General features: G+C 38.1%; 1 protein-coding gene across 20 annotated transcripts in view; it reads left to right on the top strand.

Annotated features, from left to right (window-relative positions):
• The window catches only part of MAP2 (microtubule associated protein 2), a 284,810-nt gene that overhangs the window by 225,183 nt on the left and 34,771 nt on the right, over positions 1-24,856 (top strand). For 5 of the 20 annotated variants that reach the window (XM_043910197.1, XM_043910198.1, XM_043910203.1 and 2 more), the window contains 4 exons: positions 6,983-7,096; positions 9,337-9,414; positions 18,859-19,110; positions 20,934-24,689. In XM_043910197.1, the coding sequence (XP_043766132.1) occupies positions 6,983-7,096; positions 9,337-9,414; positions 18,859-19,110; positions 20,934-24,689 (4,200 nt within the window). The remainder of the gene's footprint in view (positions 1-6,982; positions 7,097-9,336; positions 9,415-18,858; positions 19,111-20,933; positions 24,690-24,856) is intronic. The other 15 variants (XM_043910215.1, XM_043910214.1, XM_043910213.1 and 12 more) reach the window with 9 other exon arrangements.

Genomic DNA, 24,856 nt, shown 5'->3' with positions numbered 1-24,856 from the left:
AAAATGTCCACTTCTGAAAATTTTAGATGTTCAAAAGAAACATAACTAATCCTTTCAGAATTTCAGATTACAGTAAGATGTGTCGTGTTTTCAGCTGCAAGCTCAGTTCAATTCAGTTCAGTCGCTCAGTTGTGTCCTATTCTTTGCGACCACATGGACTACAGCACGCCAGGCCTCCCTGTTCATCACCAACTCCTGGAGTTTACCCAAACTCACGTCCATTGAGTCAGTGATGCCATCCAACCGTCCCATCCTTTGTCGTCCCCTTCTCTTCCTGCCTTCAATCTTTCCTAGCATCAGGGTCTTTTCTAATGAGTCAGTTCTTCACATCAGGTGGCCAAAGTATTGGAGTTTCAGCTTCAACATCAGTCCTTCCAGTGAATAGTCAGGACCAATTTCCTTTAGATGGACTGGTTGAATCTCCTTGCTGTCCAAGGGACTCTCAAGAGTCTTCTCCAACACCACAGTTCAAAAACATCAATTCTTTGGCGCTCAGCTTTCTTTATAGTCCAACTCTCACATCCATACATGACTACTGGAAAAACCATAGCTTTGACCAGACGGACCTTTGTTGGCAAAGTAATGTCTCTGCTTTTTAATATGCTGTCTAGGTTGGTCATAACTTTTCTTCCAAGGAGAAAGTGTCTTTTAATTTCATGGCTACAGTCACCATCTGCAGTGATTTTGGAGCCCCCAAAATATAAAGTCTCTCACTGTTTCCACTGTTTCCCCATCTATTTGCCATAAAGTGATGGGACCAGATGCCATTATCTTAGTTTTCTGAATTAAGCCAACTTGTCACTCTCCTCTTTCACTTTCATCAAGAGGTTCTTCGCTTTCTACGATAAGTGTAGTGTCATCTGCATATTTGAGGCTATTGGTATTTCTCCCAGCAATCTTATTTCAGCTTGTGCTTCATCTAATCCAGCATTTCTCATGATGTGCTCTGCATATAAGTTAAATCAGCAGGGTGACAATATGCGGTCTTGATGTACTCCTCTCCCAACTTGGAGCCAGTCTGTTGTTCCATGTCTAGTTCTAACTGTTGCTTCTTGACCTGTATACAGACTTCTCAGGAGGCAGGTCAGGTGGTCTGGTATCCCCATCTCTTTCCGAATTTTCCACAGTTTGTTGTGATCCACACAGTCAAAGGCTTGGCATAGTCAATAAAGCAGAAGTAGATGTTTTTCTGGAACTCTTGCTTTTTCAGTGATCCAGTGGATGTTGGCAATTTGATCTCTGGTTCCACTGACTTTTCTAAATCCAGCTTGAACATCTGGAAGTTCACAGTTCATGTACTATTGAGCCTGGCTTGGAGAATTTTGAGTATTACTTTGCTAGCATGTGAGATGAGTACAATTGTGTGGTAGTCAGAGCATTCTTTAACATTTCCTTTCTTTGGAGCCAAAGCAAAAGCAGCACCTATTTGTGGATGTGACTGGTGATGGAAGTAAAGTCTGATGTTGTAAAGAGCAATATTGCATAGGAACCTGTAATGTTAGATCCATGAATCAAGGCAAATGGAAGTGGTCAAACAGGAGATGGCAAGAGGGAACATCGACCTTTTAGGAATCAGCAAACTAAAATGGGCTAGAATGGGTGAATTTAACTCAGATGACTATTTTATCTACTACCATGGGCAAGGATCCCTTAGAAGAAATGGAGTAACCATTATAGTCAACAAAAGAGTCTGAAATGCAGTACTTGGATGCAGTCTCAAAAATGAAAGAGCGATCTCTGTTCATTTCCAAGGCAAGCCATTCAATATCACAGTAATCCAAGTCTATGCCCTGACCAATAATGCCGAAGAAGCTAAAGGTGAACGGTTCTATGAAGACCTACAAGACCTTCTAAAACTAACACCCAAAAAAGATATCCTTTTCATTATAGGGGACTGGAATGCAAAACTAGGAAATCAAGAAATACCTGGAGTAACAGGCAAATTTGGCCTTGTGAAGATCTATGTTAACTCTCAGTGAAGTATAATGAATAGTACTTTGTCAATTTATGCATAATCTGTATTCATCTTTAATCTCCTGAATGACTAAATCCTACTCAAAATTTTATATGTATAATGTTTGGAAGGAAAAATTAACAACAATAAATTAGAAAGTAAGAAAGGGAATAAGAATGTAGAACAAATAATCAATGCAGAATTAAAATGTCGTCTAATCTGTTCATCACAAAAAGAATGTTTCATGTTGCTCATTGTCCTCAGCAGTAGATATGGGTTATCTTGCTTCTAGAAACACTGTCTAGAAGACCCTCGATAATTGGGACTTACTGGCTGAATCTAGAGCAGATGGTAGCCCAGAACCTACACAGCCAAAGAAGTTTGTATGAAGCCAGGAAATAAATAACATCCCTCTAGCTTTGTCTAGGGAAAGAAAGCAACAATAACAACCAGAAAAACTGGCCATCAACATAGGGAATCACAGATTAATCATACTATCCTATAATTCGACATAAATAGCCTCTTTGGGCTGGAACTCTTACTGCATATCACTGTTGCTCTTTCTGTAAGTAGAAATATAAAAGTAGAAAACTCAGAACACTGTATGACTGAGAGAAAATGAAAGCATCTTGGTGAAGAACTACTGGGAAATCTTTTTATTTGAGTCCTTGATGTGCCAGGCCTGTTGTATATTTGAGTTCCTCACAACAACCTATGAGATGGGTATTACTATCATTTCCAATTTTTTTTTAGTTGAGGAATTGAAACTCAATGAGTTTGAGTAAAATTCCAAAGATGAAGTAACTAGAAGGTAGCAATGCTGGAGTTTATGCCCACATATCTCTGCTTTAAAGTCCATGTGACTTTGTCTAATGTACACTATAAAAGATAGTAATACTTTAGATAGATAGAAAGATATGATAGAAGGGTGGATGGATGGATGGTGGCATTTAATAAATACTTGTAGAATTAATATATGTATAATTATATTGCATAATTAGCTATAATTATATATATATAATCACACACATTGTAACTCATCATTTTTATAGGTCTGATTTTTTTGACCGTCTTCCTTTATCTTTTGTATATGTTCGACATGTTTACCATTAGCCTTCCCTGAACTTTACCTGAACCCTGAGTAAATTTGCCCCTGTTCCAAAAGCCAGGCTATAACAACGAGACTCCCTCAGGAGATCTGCTGATTAGGCCTCCATTGGGAAAAGGCCATCATTCATGGGGGAAGCTGCCATCTCCACACTGATGACAGCCTTTGCTTAGAGAAAGATTTTTAAACTGACTGGACCATTTGAAACCACTGAGCAACCCTATATTTGTGATTTCCTGAATAAATGGTAAAATTATAATAATATTAGAAGATACACTTATTTTCTATTTTTAAAGTTTTAACAATATTATTTCCAGAATGGAATATAATGTGTCATGAACTTGGCTCCCACACAGCCTATTTGATTATTCTAAAGTAGCATTTCTTATAATCTGTGAAATTCCTTTGAAAAAAAAAAGATCAGTTCTCCTAAGATTGGGCTAGATTATTTTCTTACTAGTTTTGATTAAATACCTACAAATATAAAATCAGCTTATTCAACCATGAAACTCAAACACATTTAAATTAATGTTCTTTCAAACAGCAAACCCAGTAAAATTCAAATGTCCTGCTACTTTCCATCTAAATTAATATTGTTTTGCTAAAACTAAATTATCACTCATAAAACATGTGGTACCAGCTGATATAGTGCATTTTACTTAAGTTGGTCCTGTCTAAACTGTTTGGAGGCAGGTTATGATTCAATTTTCTCTTCATTTATTTCTGTTTAGAATATTTTGAGAGCCTGTACAGTGCCTGAAGATGTCACTTGACCCACACCTCATGTAAATGCATTCTTTATTGACTTCACCTCTGTTCTCGTTAGCTAAGAACGTGCAAACTAGTTCTCCCTGGCGTCAGAATTATTGTAAATACACTCTCAAGCAAAATGACTAGTGTAATTATGTAGCTCACTTGTAATTTGTTCACATAAATTAGCAGATATTTGTATTATTTTTATTGGACTGTCTTCCCAATGTAAACAAATTTCATTTTTTAACTGCTCTCAGATCCTGGAAAATTCTTCAGAAAGTACAGAAGAATTTTGGAACCCCATTTAATCCAGAATGCATCAAAATCTTAAGAATACAATGAATTATATAAATGGGGGGGGGGTTAAGTTAGTAAATATAGTAACAGTCACAGATTACTTCTGAATTTGTGTAAATATTATGAACAAGCTTTTCATGTTGATTTTTCATCCTTTCAAAAAATTGTGTTAAAGGTCCAATCTGGATAAAGTTCAATGAGAGGAGCTTTGAGAATTGCAACAATGCCAGAGAGAAATCCTTGACTTGTGAAACTGCATAGAAGTGGAGATAAGGCTTGTGTACCAGCACAGTTTCACACAAGTTTCCCTAAGTGCTATAGGGAGATACTAATGTGTGTAGTGTCAACAGGGAGATGCAGGAATGATCCAAAAGATGCATTGGTTTTATATATACCCCATTTTCTGGAGTGCTTGCTCCGCCTTTCCACTGCATTCCGTTCTCATAAAACACTTGGATGCTAGAAGCCCTAAGATTACTCTCTTGACTTTTAAATGTCTGAATTTCATTGAAAGTTAATACATGTAAGTGGCAATCCACAAAAAGTAAAATAATTCTTTTTGTTATTTTATTAAACAGTGTAGACAACAAAGAAGTGTCTCCAAGTAGATTTAACTTTCTGTGGCCCGTTTTGCAGTGTTCTTTCCATTGATGATGTCACTCTGGGAGATTAGCCTTTCAACCCAGCAGCTTGGCTTCATAAAAACACGCAGCCCTTCTTCCTCCTCTGTCCTCCCCACCAAATAGCATAGCAGTTAAAGTGCTTTGATGATTACAATGCTTAATCCTTACAATGCTTTGATGATTGTTATTGTCACATAGTTACCTGCAAAAGCTGAAATGGAACTAAAATGCTAATAAAATAGTACTGTCTCTTAGAAATAAAATATTAATCTCCTTGAGGTAAATTATCTATTGCAGTTTCTAACATAGTCTTCAAGATATATAGGTAGATAGGTAGGTAGGCAGATAAATGATTAGATAGATATTGGTCAATCACTTGTTACATAGTCTCCAAATATAATCAGGAATAGCAATAGTGTACATTAGATACATGAATAGACAAGCAGATCTGAGAGTGTGTTTCCTTGGTTCATACCTTTAAAGGAGTTCATACATTTCCTTTAGTAATTCACACATGACTGCTAAAGAATTTTTTGGTTGTTTTTCCATTATACCTTCTGCTGACCTGTTTAAGAGGAAGAACATCGTAATAGTTAGAAACCTGGGTTCTAGTATGTTTTGCCTCCATCAGCTGTGTGAACTTGAGCAAATCTCATCAATATACTCAGCCTTTGTCTCCTCATCTGCAAAACTGGAAAATTTAGACAAACTTCTCTCAAAGTTCTTTAGCTCTAAAATTGTGTGATACTATGACTTAAATTGTATAGGTTAAAACATCCTTATAAAGATGAATTGTATCTTTGGTACTTGATACTGTAATTATTCCATACTTGTTTTTGATAGTAAAGAAAAAGGATGCTTCATCGTTGAAATTAGTTCATTTCAGTTCAGTTGCTCAGTTGTGTCCGACTCTGCGACCCCATGAACCGCAGCACGCCAGAGCTCCCTGTCCATCACCAACTCCCGGAGTCCACGCAAACCCATGTCCATCTCATGCTCTGTCGTCCCCTTCTCCTTCTGCCCTCAATCTTTTGCAGTATCAGGGTATTTTCCAATGAGTCAACTCTTCGCATGAGGTGGCCAAAGTATTGGAGTTTCAGCTTCAACATCAGTCAAGTAGACTAATTTCCTTGTGGTAGATGTTTTTATATAAATATGATGAAAAAAATTCTGTAGAATTTTATCTCTAATTTAGAAAATATTTTTAATCTCAAAAGACTTCTTTCCTTTTTAGTTGATGATATATGCCTGAATTGATCATCATTGATCATCATTGCCTGAATTTTTTCTGACAAGGTTGTATAAAGTTAGCATTGACATGGTTCAGCAGATGATGTGACAGGCCAAAAACTAGTGATCAGGCATCTCACAGACTGATCAGTTTAATGATGAACCTCCCTCTCACTCTAGCTTTTTAAAATGAAACTATTGCACTGTCTATAGGGCTTTCCTGGTCGCTCAGCAGTAAAAAATTCACCTGCTCATGCAGGAAATGTGGGTTTGACCCCTGGGTTGGGAAGATCCCCTAGAGAATGAAATGGAAACCCACTCTGGTATTCTTGCCTGGAAAATTCCATAGACAGAGGAGCCTGGTGGGCTACAGTCCATGGAATCACAGAGTCGGACATGACTAAGTGACTAAACAACAACAGTGACACGGACTAAGTTGAATATATATCATATGGCCTTAAGGATCTTTAAACCATCCACTGTTGAGAAAAGGAGCAGCTCTTTAGAAAGGGACTGTCTGATACATCATTTCCATGTATTCCACTCATATTTTATCTTCCCAGGTTTTTCTTAATCTCTCTTGTTCAAACTGAACCCAGATAGTGTTATTTAATCACAAATTCACATTTTGAAGCATCTTCCTATGATTTGAAGTCATGGTATTTCTTCAGATTAGCATAGAAGAGTGTTTTACTGGCTACAAAATAATACATTGTTTCTGTTTGTATAAACAGTTTTTCTTTTTTAACTGCCATACAGGTTGTTTTCTTTAGTTCTGTGTGCATGTTGCTTAGCTCCCAGAATGCCAGATCCTTTTATTTTCTTTATCTCTCTCTCTTTTTTTTTTTTTGGTTTATGTGTTTGTGTGTTTATCTGCAACTTATCTTACTGCACTTTTTATGGAGAAAGACAGTGAAATACAATTCTAACTGACTGTATTGTTTGATTAATTTTCCTCTTTGCCACCTGTTTTCAATGGCTCATCATTTTATTTTCTTTTGTTACCATTTATTACAGAGGAGGTGTCTGCAAGGATAGTTCAAGTAGTCACGGCAGAAGCTGTAGCAGTCCTGAAAGGTGAACAAGAGAAAGAAGCTCAGCCTAAAGATCAACCTCCTGCTCTGCCTTTAGGTAAATGAGAAAGTCTCAGGTCAGGGGCAGTGTCTGCTGCACCTCAATCACAGGATCAAGTCTTCACATTCAAAGATAGGCCGTATCTCATACTCCATCCCTACTTGTGACATTCATCAAACGCCTCTGTTGGAATGCACTGGGATCTATTTTCACCTTTCTCAACAGGCTCATTGTGGTATTTCGGAAGTCTTTAGGACAGTCAACTTATAATTACACTTTGGCCATAAATTGACCTTCATTTTTCTTTTCCAGACCACTAGAGATAGTTATTAAAAAAAATAAAGCCAATGCACTTTGATGTCATGGCCCCCACTCATAAGGAAAATGTTCTGATGCTTTAATTAGATATGATTGTTTCCCTTTATGGGTTTTGATTAATGATTGTCTATACTACAGTCTCTGGGGTCTCCCTGAAAAGACTACCAAAACCTATAGCCAGAGATTGTTAGAATCATCAGTGGCTAGTACCTTATATGGGATACAATGATTGAATCCCATATAAGGTACTAGCCTTCACTTTGTTCATTTAAGGGCAATACATTAACCTCCTCCCTCCATTGCAAGTCAAATGCCCTACAGGACCAAACAGGAAATATAATGGCGCTCACCAAGGAAAACACTCTCAGCCAAAGATGTAGTGCCCCTACTCTCAATGGATAGATAGATGCAGAGACACATATGCAGAGACACATAAAAAAGGAAATTCTCTTGCATTCAACATATGTTTATTTCACAGGTATGTATAACTAACCCATAGAAAAATGTGATTTTTAAAGGCTAAAAATAGTATATAACTATTGTTCTTTCAGTCTTATGCATCTTTAATATTTGATTTTCTGATAAGCACTCCATTATCTATTAAAAATTAAACCATAAAAATTTATCCTCTCTCAATAATAATTAAAAATAATCTCATTATATTCAATAAAATGTTCTTTGATGATCAGGGATTATTTTCACCTAAAACAGAGAGGGAAAAACTTATCTAAAACATTAGCTTTCTTTCTATGGTTTACTTCTGTTCTTTGAAATGAAAGGAAACCTTACTTTTTAAAAATATTTTTTTAATTTTTATACAATTGGAAAGTTATTTTCTATTTACAGCTATTACAAAATGCTGGCTATATTCCCCATGTTGTACAGTACATTCTTGAGCCTATCTTACATCCAAGAGTTTACAGCTCCCATTCTCTACCCCTGGATTGCCCCTCTTCCCTCCCCACTGGTAGGCACTAGTTTGTTCTATCTCTGAATCTGCCCCTTTTTTTGTCATAGATACTAGTTTTCTGTATTTTTTAGATTCCACATATAAATGATATACACTATTTGTGTTTCTCTGTTTGACTTACTTCACTTAACATAATGCCCTGTTAGTGGCAAAATTTCATTAATTTTTAAAAGAAAAATCTCACTTAAAAAAAAATAAAACTTTAAAATATCCCTTAGAAGCCCTCAAGGCTTATTTAAAGTAAATTTTACCACTGTCCTTGACTGATAAATATTTCCTTTTAAAATCCCTTACCTTCGTGTGAGTGGTCATAAAGAAGGTAAGTGTCTTCAAGAGGAAAAGGGAGTTAAGTGTGACTGAATTTCATCTTTTAGAGCATTTCTCTTTGGGCTTCTTTCATGTGTAGTGCCAAGGCCAGACTATTTCTCAGCTCCCACTAGTACGTGTTTCCCTCTGAAGGTTGCCTCAGGCTGTGACAGCTTCATTTTTCTTTTCTGAGAATACATACAGAAGATGGATTTGACATTATACTCAGTGAACAAAATGTTGTTTAAAAAATACATTTCCTAAAATAGCTGTGATTAGTTTCCAGATCAAGATAAACAATAGTTTCCAGCTCTAACATATTTTTAATCAGTCAATTCAAATCCAAATTAAAATGCTTACCTGGCTGGGTTTGAATGTAGTAAATTAGGACCAGAATTAAATATTTTATTAATTGAAAGAGCAGACAAAAATTAATGAGATTAATGATAGAATTTTGGAAGTTATCTCTAATCCATTTTTATGGAGTGACTTTTTTAAATATTAAATGCTCTTCTTTTTTTAGGTTTTCAAAAATTTATGAATCAGGTAATGGGGCTGAAATAAAATAAGTCAAATGCAACTTACTATTGAATCTTTCCTTGAATTTCATAGAGTCCTTTTTACAGATGGCACAACTCCTACACATCCACTGGGTTAGTAGGATTAATTGTTGTATCTCATTTTTCCATTGTTTGATCTTTAGCAGCTGAAGAGACAGCTAATCTGCCTCCTTCTCCACCCCCATCACCAGCCTCAGAACAGACTGTCCCAGTGGAGGAAGGTAAGGCCTGTTGGACTCTTTGAGGTTTGTCTTCTTTTAAGGGTAAATAAACCTCAACCCATAAGTGCTGAACTTTGGTATTGGTTAGTATGTGACCCAGCTTGGGAGCTGTCTGTTTCAAATAACCAAGAAGAAACAAAGACTTTAATTAAATGTATTATCATTTCTGTATATAAAATCAAAAGTAGAGGAATATGGTAAATAAAATAGGAAAAATCTGCTGGATAAAGGAAAAGAAAACTTTGTGTTTAAGTGGCTAGCTAGAATAACTACAGAGAACTAGTTTACTTCATGTAGAATGTTTTAAAGAGTAGATACAATTTAATTTTATAAGTGACTGAATAAAAATAAATATATTAATGAAATCAATAGACTTGTTTTGGAAGGGTTGGCAGGAGCTGTCTCTGTTTTGCTCACTATTGTATTGCCAAGGGCTTCCCCAGGGCCAGACCTGTGGCAAACTCTCAATAAATATTAATGAATAAATCAAGAAGTCAGTGAACAAATTTGATATTGAGAGTAGTGAACTGGAAACTGGAAACATGGCTTCTTTCCTGCTGAGACCTTTTATTGTCCATGAATCTATTTATGCATTTAGTCAACATGGAATGCCGTGTCAGCTTTTTAGTTCGCAATGAAGAGTCAGACAGATGCCTCTGAAGAATATCCATTTAGAATCTGAGATGAAAGACACTATTTAAAAGCTAACTATTATTGGTTCTCTGACTTAGACCAGTTAACTTTTGTCTATTGTTTGAGAGTTACAGGAGAAGAAGAAAGCTTTTAAAATTTATTGAAAGCTTGCTTGTGTCAATATAATTTACTTTTCATATACTAAAATCAGAATATTAATACTTTTCCATTTTAGTCATTTATTTGTTGACTTATTTTTCCTTTTGTTGTGCCTTTTATAGCTCATTTTATTGTGTTAAAAATTAAATAAGATCACAAAAGAATCACTGTCTTTTTATAATCCATAATTAGGTTTGTTTACATTTTTTTTAATTACTAGAGGTTATTCTAAATTACTGAACTATAAACTATCAATAAATATAGTTTATTTTTGTCATAGATTTATAAACTTAAACCTTTTTTAGCAAGATTTTTTTTCTTAAACTGAGGCCTTTTTTTTCTAAGTTTACTGCCTGAAATAATTAGTCTAAGGAATAAAAGAAAATTTGAGGACTATAAACATTGCATATAATCAGTGTCATTGTAACCATTGATGACTAGTTAATTCCCTAAAAATGTGATTTGATCTTTTTAATTCATAGATTTGAAAGATCCTTTCTGGCCTTGATTTTATCTGTTCATGTCTATGGAGCACTTTGCACTCTTCAAATTCTCCAAGTGTACATTAGTAAGCAAAACAGACATGATCCTTCCTTGTAAGAAGCACAAAGTCTGGTGGAGAATGGAAATCCAGTAAATAAGTTCAGCACTAGGAAGGAAAAGAACAGGGAGATTTAAGGTAAAAAAAAAAGAGTAATCTTCCTTTATTGGTTGGTGAAGGGAGCTGATCTCAGAAGCCTGAGGATGTTTTGGCCAAGGAAAGATGGAGGAAACGGGCAATTTGGGCAGAGGGACCAGGATGTGCAAGGGCTGTCAGGTGGGAAAGCGCATGAAGTGCTCTGGGAATTGAAGGAGTCCCAGGGCTACTGTGTGAGAGATGGGTGGAGGAGAGGAGTCTGGGAGTGAGCAGCAGCTGGCTTGGTTCAGGCTCCTGGATTTTCCTCTGAATGTAGTAGAAAGTCTTCCATGATAGCTCTGCTTCCCACAGGTCACTGAAAATGTTTCTGAACCCCTATTTAAAGCCTTTCCCGTGTCAGGGAATCCTCTTAATCCAGAGAGGGGTATGAAGTTGACTCCCAAGTCACCTAGAGGTCAAGTAATTCATTCTTCTTACTGTTATATGTGAGTTTGAGTTAAAAGGGTAACAAGGTCTTCCCAGCCATCTGAGACTCATCCAGTCTGTTTCTGGAGAGTGTACCATAGATATAATGAAAGTATAAATTAAAAATAGAATCAATTTCATATCTTGGTAACTTAGGTGTCATATTCCAAAGTAACTGTTCCTTCACATTTCAGGATTGTTTTCCTCAAGGTGTCTCAGTATATTTGGGGAAAATGTCAACTTACTTCCTACTGAAAGTAATTTGAAGATATTTTTAACATTTTCAAACTGAACATGTATTTTTATTGAATTTTTTTTCAAAAGAAAGCCTCAACCTGTACAAAGTCTTAATGATTTGCTTTTAAAAAGATAACCATATTTTTTAGTTATGTAGAAAATATATAATTTCAAACTTCATTGATTTAAAAGATTAGGTAATATTTTTACCTTAAATTTATGAAAGGCATATGATCTAGGCAATCAAACTAGTTCCTCTCTTTTATTTTAAACCACTCTTAAAGTATGTATAACAACTTATTTGTTTTATCAGAAAAAAATTAGTGAAAATCCACAAGAATCAACTTTTCAAATTTTCAGATCAATTGGTTTGTAAAGACAAAGCCAAAATTTCTTAATATATAGCTTATGAGCTTATGAGCACACTGCCTGGAAAGAAAGCAGGTGAATTTCTCCATCTAGGAGATTTTTTACCCTCCTCAAAACACCCTTAAGCAACTTCAATCTAAAGGCACAGTGAATGTCACAGTTCAGTCCTTTTATGTAAATGTTCTTAGATTAAATTGAGTATTTCATTGATTTTGAGAATAGGCTTTTTGTTAATTAGCAAACATTCTAAAAGCTGTTCTTTCCCAAAGCGGAAGCATGGATGCTTCTACTAAAAATAATTTAAGATGTTAATTACTGTCATATATGAATATTCATTTATTATAATTGGTGTAATATTCATAAGTCTATGTACTTATTCTGGGAAACAAAGAGATTTTGATGAAAAAAATTAAGTAAGTAGCACACTTAGAAAGGAAACCCAGGTACAGTGAACCAAACTGAACTAGTTATTATATTTTCAAATTAAGTTCCCCTAACCATAATAGTTATCACTTGAACTGAACTGTTAGAATTTGGAAGCCCATGCAAGAGCAATGGAAAAATCTGAAACAGAACCAGGAGTCCTTCTACCCTCTTAGGTTTGCTCCAGAATCCTAGGCTGATGATTTCCTGTGTCAGTGATGTGGCCACACTGTAACTGTTAACCCAGCAGTTTCCCTCCGTATCATTCTAGGGCAGCAGACACCATTGGCAAACTGGGAAGTCCTCAGTCCGAAGCTTGTAGACTGGATAGGGCTTAGAGATGGTGGGGCGGTATGTGAGAGGGGTCAGCTGCCCTAGGCCATGGGGTAGAAGCTGTGATGCCAGGACAGGCAAAGTCACCAAGTCGGAGTCACTAATACCCCCAAGCTGTTCAATCTCTCATAAATGTGACGACCCATTGTACCCTAGGGGGCTGATAGACCAAGACTGAATTTTGTGTGGCAAAATTTACCCAGTATAAATTTTCAAATGCTTCTTTTAAAGAAAATTTTGTATGAAAGCAAATTAGGGGCAGTGTGGTTCTCCACTGAAACCAGGTAAGCTTCATTTTTGAAGATTATCATTGTGCAAAGGAACTATGTAAAAGTCCATGGTTCACAAGACAACCCTTCCCTTTAAAACAGTACATTATTAAATGAAACAGACTATTTTGTGACATAACCAAGTGTCCAAAAGCAAGTGTACTTATAGTAAAAGGAGACATTCAATCCTGGCCTTAAAGAGTGAAACTGTTATGAATTCATTTTTCATAAATCTCCTAAGTCTAGCTTTGATGTATCAAATCAAAGTAAAGAGTAAAGGTACACGACAACTTGTACTAAAGATAGAGATATTAACGTCTATGGAATCAAGAATGATTCTTGGTGCTTTCTCAAATACCTTCCCATTTAATTCTCCAAGCAACCCACACAGAACACTCACACAGATAATACTCACTTCCACTGTTGCCCAGGATGTCACAGCTAATAAGTGGCTTATCCAGAATTTACATTCAAATCTGCTATGCTCAATTGCTTCGGTCGTGTCTAACCGTGGACTGTAGCTCACCAGGCTCCTCTGTCCATGGGATTCTCCAGGCAAGAATACTGGAGTGGGTTGCCATGCCCTCCTCCAGGGCATCTTCCTGATCCAGAGACTGAATCTGTGTCTGCTGCACTGCAGGCAGGGTCTTTACTCACTGAGCCACCTGGGAAACCTAAGTTCTACAAGCACAGTCTCACCGCATCGCTAAAGCTCTGTTATCTAGCTAGGCTCTTACTGTGGGACAATGAGAGTGAAGTCATCTTCTAATGAGAGTGTTTTGGTTACAAGACACTGGACTGATTTCCTTTTTTTTTTTCAAACCACTCCCAAGTAAATAATTCTTTCATCTAAATAATTTATTTATTATGTGTCACACCTCCATTTGGGTGTGAACTGAGAGCACTTCCCATACACAATCCTATAGCAAATGAGGATCTCTTGTCTTCTAGCATTATCACTGAAAGCCCATGCACTGGTACACTCTCTGAACTTAGCCAGCCAACATGGTCCTCTAAGCATCACTTCACTGGCACATCTCTGGGACATGTAATGTAGATGAACTTCAGGCTCATTGGTCCTAAACAGAGATTTGGAGTACCCCAGAGGGGACTGGGTTTTGCCAGACCTTCTTTTTGAAGTTGTCTGGCTAAGAGCCAGACAAATACTACAGAGAAGCTACTTTTCCACTGATACACTTAAAGTTTTTGTTATTTTTGTTGTTGCCTGATTAGCCAAAGTTTTCAGAATAGAAAGTACTGTTTCCTTGAAATGTTCTGGATCTGAAGCAAGACTCTGGGTTGTTTTCACATTTTGGCACTTTCAAGAAACAACAACAAGCAACAAGAAAGAGGAAGCCAAAATATTCAAAAGGCTAAACTATCCAAGGAGAATTGCCTTTAAACTATCATCTCTCAGGCTTAAATTCTTTAGTTTTGAATTGTAGTCTGCTGTCCTCCCTAGAAAATGTTGAAAAGCAGAGAGGCAAATATACCATGTAATCTGTTTGAATGTATTAGAAGTTTTAGAAAGAATTTGTGTCCCTGGGGAGTCTAAAGCCTCAGGAGTCACTAGAGGAGATATGAATGGCTGGGACTTGTGACAAGCCCAAGACTTAGGATTCAGCCAGTGTTGTAGGCCAGATCTCAGCCAGTCGTCTGCTCAGCTGAGAAATCGTGCCGAGTTGAACTAAGAATATCAAATATAATTTTAGGTTTCTTCTATCCCATGATATAATAAGCATTGTGTCTGGGAGAGTTCTGAGCACCCAGCTAGAAACAACTTCCATGGAACAATCAGTAAATAATGTGTTCAAAAGATTAAAAGCATTCTCTCTTCAAAATATTATTTTAGTGTCCTTATGATTTCAGGTTTATTTCCAGTTGTCAGCACTCAGTTGACTGAAAATAAGTTATTGTGCTAAAAATACAGTGCATTTTCAAATTAATGCTATAATTCTGTCCACTTAAATTTTGATAGAAATAAAAATGATACAGATAGCTACTGCATTTTGATCTTATTGAAAATTACAAAATTTTAAAATTATTTCTCTATATAAGTAAATAAATAGTGGTTAACAAATTTAGTAATCAGCCATGTAGGCCTGAGATACATACAGTGTCTCAGCCAGATATTGTTCTTTGCGATCATTCTTTAGGCTCATTGAAATGTTAAGCAAACTGACTGATATACACTCATATTTCTAAGGAAATATACTTAAGTAATACAGATTTCTAAGCTAAGACGTGGGAAAGAAAAGAAATGAGAGCAGCTTCTTTAGCGTTTCCATGAAAACTATACAATGAGGGCTTTGAAATATAAAAACAGTAGTGCAAGTGAAACTGCATAGAATACGATTGTGATGGGTCAGAAGCCACCTCAGTAGAAATTCTCAGCTAACTGTATCTCTATTAAGCCTTCCAAAGAGAAGCAGAACACAGGAAAACAAGTGTATGTTGCTGGGTACTTTTCTAATACTTTCACAGCCATGCAGATAAGAACTAGGGTTCAAAAGGATGCCGAGGAGTTTGCATCTAAAGAAAATGCTATGCCAGTTGTGTTCCCCTAAGCAAGACAGGAAAGAGACATAATGCATTATATATTTTTCTTAACAGGATTGAAATTAAAAATTACTTTCTGGTGGGAGTCATGAACTAAAAATTAAATCAACCAAAATGCCAACCATGCGAGTATACTAGATAATTAAGGTTGTACATCCACAGGCCCAATTTCTCTCAGAAATGTGCAGGCATCAGATCCTAACAGCTTTCCTCTTTTATAACGTATAAATGTATTGATAAAAACATGAGAAGATGTACGTACTTGAAAGAATTTCTTCTAACAAATGCATTTGTTTTGTAGTGATTTGTTTCTATCCCAGTGTTTCTGTTGTTATTTTAACTCATTTGAGGGAGATGTAAAGATAATTTCTATTATGCAGTAGGAGTGTCAGAGCATTTGGTTCATTTAGATCAATGACAAGATTCCTAAAGGGAGAGTTTAATTCAGCGGCTCCTGAAGCATGAAACTTCACTGTCTCCCATCCTGCACCAGCTTGGTCTCACTCATCCGTCTCCATCCTGCTGTGCTGCTTCCGTGACCCCATGTCCTTGTGCAAATGTTTGTCTCGTCTGTCTGATCTTGTGTCTGTCTTGTCCAGTTTTCCCTGCAGTTTCTTCCTGTGTGTCTGTTTGTAGATGAAGGGGCTGAGGATCAAGTGGGTCCTCTACAAGGGTTCCCCAGCCACGAACCTGCCACCAGCGGGGAGAGGCGTAGACTCCTAGCCCCCTCCATCTCGGTGTCTGTGCCTGATGATGACCCTTCCAATTCCGATGAGGAGTACTATGAGCATCCTTTGTTCAGCTCACAATGGACTGCCTCTAGTGTGCTCCCCAGTGTCCCAGCGCAGAGTGCAGAGGCCCACTTAGGCCAGGAGAAAGGTGAACCAAGCATGGTCCCCTTTAGCTCCTCCTCCCCAGCCTGCAGCTTTGACCACGTGCATCACGTTGAGTGTGCCTCCATGTGCGGGTGGGAGGGGCAGGAGCCTGTTTTTTCCATATGAAAGTGAAGTCCCTATATCACTCATGTCCATCCAAATGCCTCAACAATTTATATGGAAGAAGTCTGATTTAAGATATGTGAGTGCTTCTTTTTTTTCTTCACGGCTTCTGAGAAGGAAGCAAAAAAAGTTCAAACAAAGTATGACTTCTTTCTACCCCTTGCAAATATATCAATAGGGAAAGAATGTATCTTCTTACCCAAACCAAAGAAGATGACCCTTAATATAATTTTTCCATATTACTAGACCAGACTTAGAGAGTTAGGTTTCTATTTAGTGCCATGTTAATGTGATAGCCCTTTACAAGAGAAATAATTGTTTAGGGTAGAATAAATGTTATGGAATGAACTTATTTCTCCAAATCACTTAAACGTCTACAAAAATTATAGAGGCTTCCTCAGGTGACTAAATCTTGGTTCAGATAAGTAGAAGTGGGCTAAAATGAAGGAGATGCCCCAAAGCTTTTGTCATTCCAGTCTTTTTGAAGGTGGAGACCTGTGGATAGTTGGCTGTGGGGAGGATAAAATAAGTGGACAGTGTGCCGCAATTTATCCCATTCTAACAAGGTAGTGTTATAAAGAAAAAATAGGGCTAATTTTTTTTTGCTTAGGTGAATGTCATTTTGAAATGGGGAAAAAAATACCTTGCTTAAGTGAAGAGTATATTTTTGCATGGCATAATATTTAATGTAAAGGCAGATAGTTCCAAGGCAAGAGCACCAATGGTTCAGACATTGTAATAGAAAAATACAATGCATATTGAGTAAAATTAAATGAACTTAAAATAATTAAGAAAAATATGTGAATTTTGAATAAAGAACAGGTGTGGAAATAAACATGATTTATACAAAATGAGAAACTGGAAAGCTAAAAATGTACATGGATTTAGAAAACATGTAAATTAAATTGATTTCATCCAATAAGGTGATATTAGTAAAGTAGCTATATTAAAAGTGTCTTAGCTTTAATCAAAATCTTTAATTCTATGGCATTGTAAAAATTGCCTTAATAATAAGTTAGAATCTGAATTATTAAAATGTTACTGACATAGTTAAATTACAAAAATTAAAGTGTACGTTAAATGTGAAAAAAATAGTAGCAGTCCTCTTTTTTCCCCATAAGGGCTTTAATGTTTCTCAAAAAATTTCTCTCCTTTCCATCTATAGTTTTTCTCACAGATCCATTTAAACAATGTATGATTGTTCATAGGAATTTCAAAAGAATCATTCATTTGAAGAACTATAAGACAGCTTATATATTTCCCTCTAACTTCTTAAGCAATAAAATGGGATTTATTTTACTGATATTTGAAGTGTTAAGTGAGAAACAAATAAACAGCATAATTCATGGCCTTTCATAAACTTGTTACATTTTAATTGTTAATATTTTTCTGTGTGATATACATCTTTGGGAAGGATATTTTGGCAGTTTTTTTGCCACTCGGCTATCTTTCCTTGGTGGTTTTGTTTTGAATTGCAGAAATGAAACTTTATAATATGCACATTTTCTTTCTTTAGTGTCAAAGAGAACTATACAAGAACTATATTACTGATATTTCAGTGGTTTGAACAATATGATAACAGCCGTGTCCCAGAGGTAGACTTTTCTAAATAGCAGTGAAATTAACTTTTACCTGGACCTTGTTTTTCAAAATATTTTACTTCTTACATTCTCCAATTTTTTACATTGGAGAATTTTTACATTCTCCAATCATATAATGCAATGAAAGTAAAATTAATTGAGTTAGGTAGTCTTTGGCCTTAAAAAAAAACTTTTGATGGGTTTTGATGGGTTTCATGATAAAGTTGATAATAAAGTGGTTGATTGGATATTATTTTGAGGCCAGGCTTTTTACTCCCAAAGATCCCTTCAGTGAAGTTGGCATGTTTTAAATTAAGTAATCAGGAATTCGTATGTAGGGGCTTCCTGCATTGGAGAAAACAGCACGTGACTTACAAACTTAAAGGTTTATTGCAGCACATCAATGCATCTATCTTTTCACAACCATCTGTTATCTGGCAGCGCCATCTCTTATTTCCAGCCAGCTTTCCACATTGTGTGCAACTTACTGCCATTTCCACTAAGGGTAATAGAGCAATAAAACCCTTTCAGCTCTCAAGTTTTAAAATAAAGAGCCTTTTAATGAGACTTTAAAAGGCATCATTATTAGCCGATTATATTTACTAATTTTCCAAGCAATACATAATGTCCATTGAGTTAGGATATTAATTCGTTCATCCAAACGGTAAAAGAGGTTCTTGTGAGGTCAATAAAATAGAGCTGAAAGTGTTCCTTGAATAATATTTCTGTTGTTCCATGTATGTTTCTATGGTCATGATGTCAACATCTTTTTCATCCCTAAGAAGAAGAAACGCTAGAGAGTCCAGTGGCTGAGGAAGAGAAACCTGCCACTCTTCCTGAGAAAGAGTGTGGGGCTGCCAAGGTCTCAGATCAGCCCACGGGCCTCAGTGAGGGCCAAGTGGAGTCTAGTGCGGAGGCCCAAGTAGTTCCTGCAGACAACGCCCCAGCAGGGGTCCCCCAGGAGACTGGTGTAAAAGAGGTCACGGTCACCGAGGTGTCTCCAGCAGTAAAAACCCCTTCCTCTGCTGGGGAAGGTGTGTCTTTCTTAGGATTTGCATGTCTTTTGTTGCAAGTGATCTCTCCAGCAGCTTACCAGTCTGATGCCTTTCCAATGCTATTCCATCGCTGGGTCGTCTCATGATACCAAGACCCCTGTCTGAGACTTAAAGAGCAAAGAGTGTGGCTTGTGCAGGTGCTGTGTGGCAGCCTGGTTTTCCACTGTTGCAGCTGATTCCTGGTTTTACTTTGCCATGATACAATACGCTTTGCAGCCAGGCTGATGACGCTATGTGAGCTTTTTTTCCGCCCCTGCCCCTCCTCATCTCAAATGTTTGCCAGTCACATTGCTAATACATGTATATTTTTATTTTTATTTGGGGGGACAGCAATTCATATGCTTTTCTTTCAAATCGTAGAGGTGGATTTTGGCACATTATTACAGGCTTCAATGGTAGAATGGTTTTTGTTTGCAACCGCAATGTGCTATATTTTTTTTTACGCTTCAGTGAATACTGGTTTGGTTTCCTCAAAAGCACCTGCTGATGCTTCTCATATCATTTCCTTTCCATGGCAACCAACCCCTTTGATCATCACCATTTTTCTTAAGTTTTCATTCATCTAAACTTTACTAGAGAATTCATAAAGTATGTATTTTCTATTGTGACAACAAGACACACAAGTATTTAAGTTAACGATGATCCATACACTTGCCCTTCAACAGAGAACTGAATTTTATTATTTTCCCCAAATCTTCTCCAGACAATTACATTTGTCCTTAGTGACCACAATGAAATAACTTTGGCTGTAAAATACAAGTGACACTCTGAAGCCTTTTGAATTGGTGAACAAATAAAAATTACAAAGACTCATTTAGTCTCTGTGAAGCATCTCTAAAGCCAATATTGGTCAGTGCTTCACCTGTTGGTCACATTCCAGGAAATAAGGTCATGACCAAGGAAAAAAAGACATTTTAATAGTTGACTCTTGGGTGAATTGGGTGACATGTGAATTATATCTTAATAAACCTGTTAAAAATTAAAAAAAAAAAAAAAATAGTTGACTCTTATTTGTTACTCATGTAACTTCCCAGTATTAACAGTATAATTCAGATTTTCTTACATCTATCATACAGACTAAGTATTGATTAGGACTTAGGAATTTTGATACATGGTAGAAATTATCTTGTTAATATTTAGGTCACATCAAACAAAGTCAGTAGCAATTATTTATTTGTATTACCAAAATTTAATCTTAGATGACCTCTAAAAATTTATTCTAGGAACATTGCAATGCCGCCAAAACTGGTCTTGGCATTTCTTGGTCCAGTTAGCTGAAATTATTTAACACATATTATTATAAATTAATTGGCCTTCTGCCCATGGGCTACCAATTCACTTTTCAATGAGAAAAGAAAAAGTTTGGCTGAAACCAATTCTTTCCCATATTAAGATTATAGATTATATAGATTATCTTGTACCCTAATGTTACTAGTTATTAAATTTTCTTTAATTTTTAGTTTTTATCTGTAGAAGGTACATGACATTTTTTTCTACTATAGTACACATCATGTACTGTTTAGAGAGACCAAACAAACGAAGGAAAAAAGAGTATTCAAAATATACTCTTATTTCAATTTCTGTACACATTAATTCACAGTGGGAGTTTATTTTAGCAATCATACAAATATATCTCAGTCCTGACATTTTCATTTTGATTTGTAAATGAATAGCATGCTTGCATGTTTCATAGTTTTTCTTTCAAGCCTACCATTCATTTGCCATTTCAAAAGATAATTTTAAGCTTACTGCCTGAAAGCTCTTGCCTATTATATGTTTAAAAATCAACCCAATTACTTCAGGTTTACTTACAGCCTCGAAGATGGAGTTTCATGATCAACAGGAATTGACTCCCTCTCCAGCCGAGCCATTAGACAAGAAGGAAAAGGAACCAGAGACAGAAAGTAAGCCTGGTGAAGACCTTAAGCATGCTGCCTTAGTTTCTCAGCTGGAAACAACTAAAACTTCCCCTGATAAAAAGGACGTACAAGGCCCAGAAGAAGAAAAAGCACCTCCCACTCTGTTTGGGCACACTCTTGGTGCCAGCCTAGAAGAAACAAAACCCAAGACAGAACCAAGCCTAGTGGTACCTGATATTGGCCTTCCTGCAGAGCCCACAGCTGCAAAAGAGCAGAAGGACTGGTTCATCCAAATGCCAACAGAAGCCAAAAAGGATGAGTGGGGTTTAGTTGCTCCCGTATCTCCTGGCCCCCTAACACCCATGAAGGAAAAAGATGTACTTGAGGATATCCCAAAATGGGAAGGGAAACAATTTGATTCTCCCATGCCGAGTCCCTTTCAGGGTGGAAGCTTCACTCTTCCTTTTGACATCTCAAAGACTGAAATAGTTGCAGCAGCATCACCCTTTGCTCCCGCCCTGTTACAGCCAGATGACCAAAAATCTCTGGAAGAAACTGGTAGCCCAGCAACTGCCAAAGATAGTTCTAAAGTTGAAGAGCCCCAGAAGGATCAACCTGACAAAATAGCAGAAGCACCAGCCTCAGAGGCAGTTGCTGCACCCAAAGATGCTCACGTTTCGATTGTGGAAGAGTGTGTCCCAGAGAAAGTTTCAGAAGAAGAGAAAGGGATGATAAAGGAAGAAAGTGTGCAGATCAAAGAGCCTCCCACCCTCAGTGGACAGGAATCTACACTTCCTGAAATGGAACCTCACCTAAAGCTTGAAGAAAAAACAACCATTTCCGACAAAGAAGCCATGCCAAAAGAGAGCGAACCCCCAAAACTGACAGATGAAGAAACAAATATCATTCATCCTTCCACAGAACACACTTACTCCAAAAAAGAAGAGAAGGGCCAGGAGCCTCCCACGGATATAGTAAAACAGGACTCATTCCCTGTAAGTTTGGAGCAAGCAGTTACTGATTCAGCTGTGACCACTCAGACACTGGAAAAAGTCATGACGGAACCAACCATACTAAGTGAAAAGACTGCCACCCAGGAGCTCTTTGAGGAAAAAGTTGCTGACAAAGATCATGAGGTAGACGGAGTTGGAGCTGTAACATCAGCTGAGCTCGACATGGCATTTTATGAAGACAAGTCAGGAATGTCCAAGTACTTTGAAACATCCGCCTTGAAAGAAGAAGTGACCAAAAGCATCCAGCCAGGCAGTGATTACTATGAACTAAGTGACACCAGAGAAAGTGCCCAAGAGGCTTTCGATGCTGTATCTCCCGTGCATAAAGATGGCGACAAGGCACTCCCAGAAGAAGAACCCCAGCCCAGAGCTCCGGCGCAAGAAGCAGGGTATAGCACTCTTGCACAGAGTCATCCGCCTGACTTACCAGAAGAACCCAGTTCTCCTCAAGAAAGAATGTTCACTATTGATCCAAAAGTGTACGGAGAGAAAAGAGATCTCCACAGTAAGAATAAGGATGACCTGACGCTAAGCAGGAGTTTAGGACTTGGTGGTAGGTCTGCAATAGAACAAAGAAGCATGTCCATCAATTTGCCCATGTCTTGCCTGGATTCCATAGCCCTTGGGTTTAACTTCGGTCGAGGGCATGATCTTTCTCCCCTGGCTTCTGACATTCTCACCAACACTAGTGGAAGTATGGATGAAGGAGATGATTACCTTCCAGCCACAACACCTGCCGTGGACAAAGCCCCTTGCTTCCCAACCGAAAGCAAAGAAGAAAAAGAACAGGTAAAGGAAGAAAAAGATACTGGGGAGGAAAATGCCCGAGTCGAGACATCATGTGAGTCGCCTTTCCTAGCCAAAGATTATTACAAAAATGGTACTGTCATGGCCCCTGACTTGCCTGAAATGCTAGACCTGGCAGGCACTCGGTCAAGATTAGCTTCCGTGAGTGCAGACACTGAGGTTGCCAGGAGAAAATCAGTCCCATCAGAGACTGTGGTGGAGGAGAGTAGCACTGGCTTGCCCCCTGTCACTGATGAAAACCACATCATCGTGAAAACTGACAGTCAACTCGAAGACCTGGGCTACTGTGTGTTCAATAAATACACAGTCCCCCTCCCATCACCTGTTCAAGACAGTGAGAATTTATCTGGGGAGAGTGGGTCCTTTTATGAAGGCACTGATGATAAATCACGAAGAGATTTGGCCACCGATCTTTCATTAATTGAAGTCAAGCTGGCAGCTGCCGGAAGAGTAAAAGATGAAGTCAGTGCTGAGAAGGAAACATCCCCACCTATCTCTGGTGACAGATCAGGACTGAGTAGGGAGTTTGATCAGGAGAAGAAGGCGAATGATAAGCTGGATACTGTCCTAGAGAAAAGTGAAGAACATGCTGATTCAAAAGAGCACACCAAGGAAACAGAAGAGGCTGGTGATGAAGCTGAAACTCTTGGATTAGGTGTGACCCAGGAGCAAGCTGCAGCCAGAGAACTGACAGTCTCTAAAGATGCATCACCTCTCGTGGCCGAGAAAGCAGAGAAAGGTCTCAGTTCAGTGCCAGAGGGAGCTGAGGTAGAACCGTCCAAAAAAGCTGAGGCAGAACTGGATTTGGCTGTGAAGAAAGCCGAACAAGGTCAGTTAGATATTAAAATCAGTGACTTTGGACAGATGGCCTCAGGGCTACATGTCGATGCTGGCAAGGCAGCAGAGCTTAAACTTGAGGCTCCCCAGGACCTCTCGCCCTCAGCCACAGCCCCTCAGGAGGTAGATGCATTTATGGGTGTTGAGTCCAGCCACGTAAAGGAAGGCACCAAAGTTAGTGAAACAGAAGTCAAGGAGAAGGTGGCTAAGCCTGACTTGGTGCACCAGGAGGCTGTGGACAAAGAAGAATCCTACGAGTCCAGCGGTGAGCATGAAAGCCTCACCATGGAGTCCTTGAAAGCCGATGAGGGCAAGAAGGAAACTTCCCCAGAATCTTCTCTAATTCAAGACGAGATTGCCATCAAATTGTCTGTGGAAATACCCTGTGCACCTGTGGTTTCAGAGGTTGATGTAGCCGCAGATGAGAGAGCTGATGTCCAGATGGAATTTATTCAGCTGCCAAAAGAAGAAAGCCAAGAGACCCCGGATATTTCCATCACGCCCTCCGATGTTACCGAGCAGTTGCCTGAAGCCGCCAGAGCTGAACCAGCAGAGGCTCAGAGCGAGGAAGAAGAGATCGAAGCCCGGGGAGAGTATGACAAGCTGCTCTTCCGCTCAGACACCCTTCAGATTACTGACCTGGGTGCCCCAGCTGTCAGGGAGGAGTTTGTGGAGACCTGTCCCGGTGAGCACAAAGGAGTGATTGAGTCTGTAGTAACCATCGAGGACGACTTCATCACCGTCGTGCAAACCACAACTGATGAAGGGGAGTCAGGTTCCCACAGTGTGCGTTTTGCAGCCCTCGAGCAGCCCGAGGTGGAAAGGAGACCGTCACCCCATGCTGAAGAAGAACTTGAACCAGAAGAGGCAGCTGAAGCCCAGGCTGAACCCAAGGATGGTTCCCCAGAGGCTCCAGCTTCCCCTGAGAGAGAAGAGGTTGGACTCTCAGAATATAAGACAGAGACCTATGAGGATTACAAAGATGAGACCACCATTGATGACTCCATCATGGATGCTGACAGCCTCTGGGTGGACACTCAAGGTGTGCATTATATTTTTCAATTTTCTACTCCCAAATAAAATCCAGTATCCTAGTGGAAAAACGTTTTTTTTTTTTTTTCATTTTAGACATTTTTAAATGTCCCTTTATCTCTTTATTTTGCATTTTGTTAGACAGATGGAGGATTTTGTACATTTGTTACTAATGTT

This window comes from Cervus elaphus, chromosome 8 (assembly GCF_910594005.1).
Source record: "Cervus elaphus chromosome 8, mCerEla1.1, whole genome shotgun sequence".
NCBI lineage: Eukaryota > Metazoa > Chordata > Mammalia > Artiodactyla > Cervidae > Cervus > Cervus elaphus.
The sequence above is the reverse complement of the archived record's forward strand: the minus strand, read 5'-3'. Positions and strand labels throughout refer to the sequence as shown.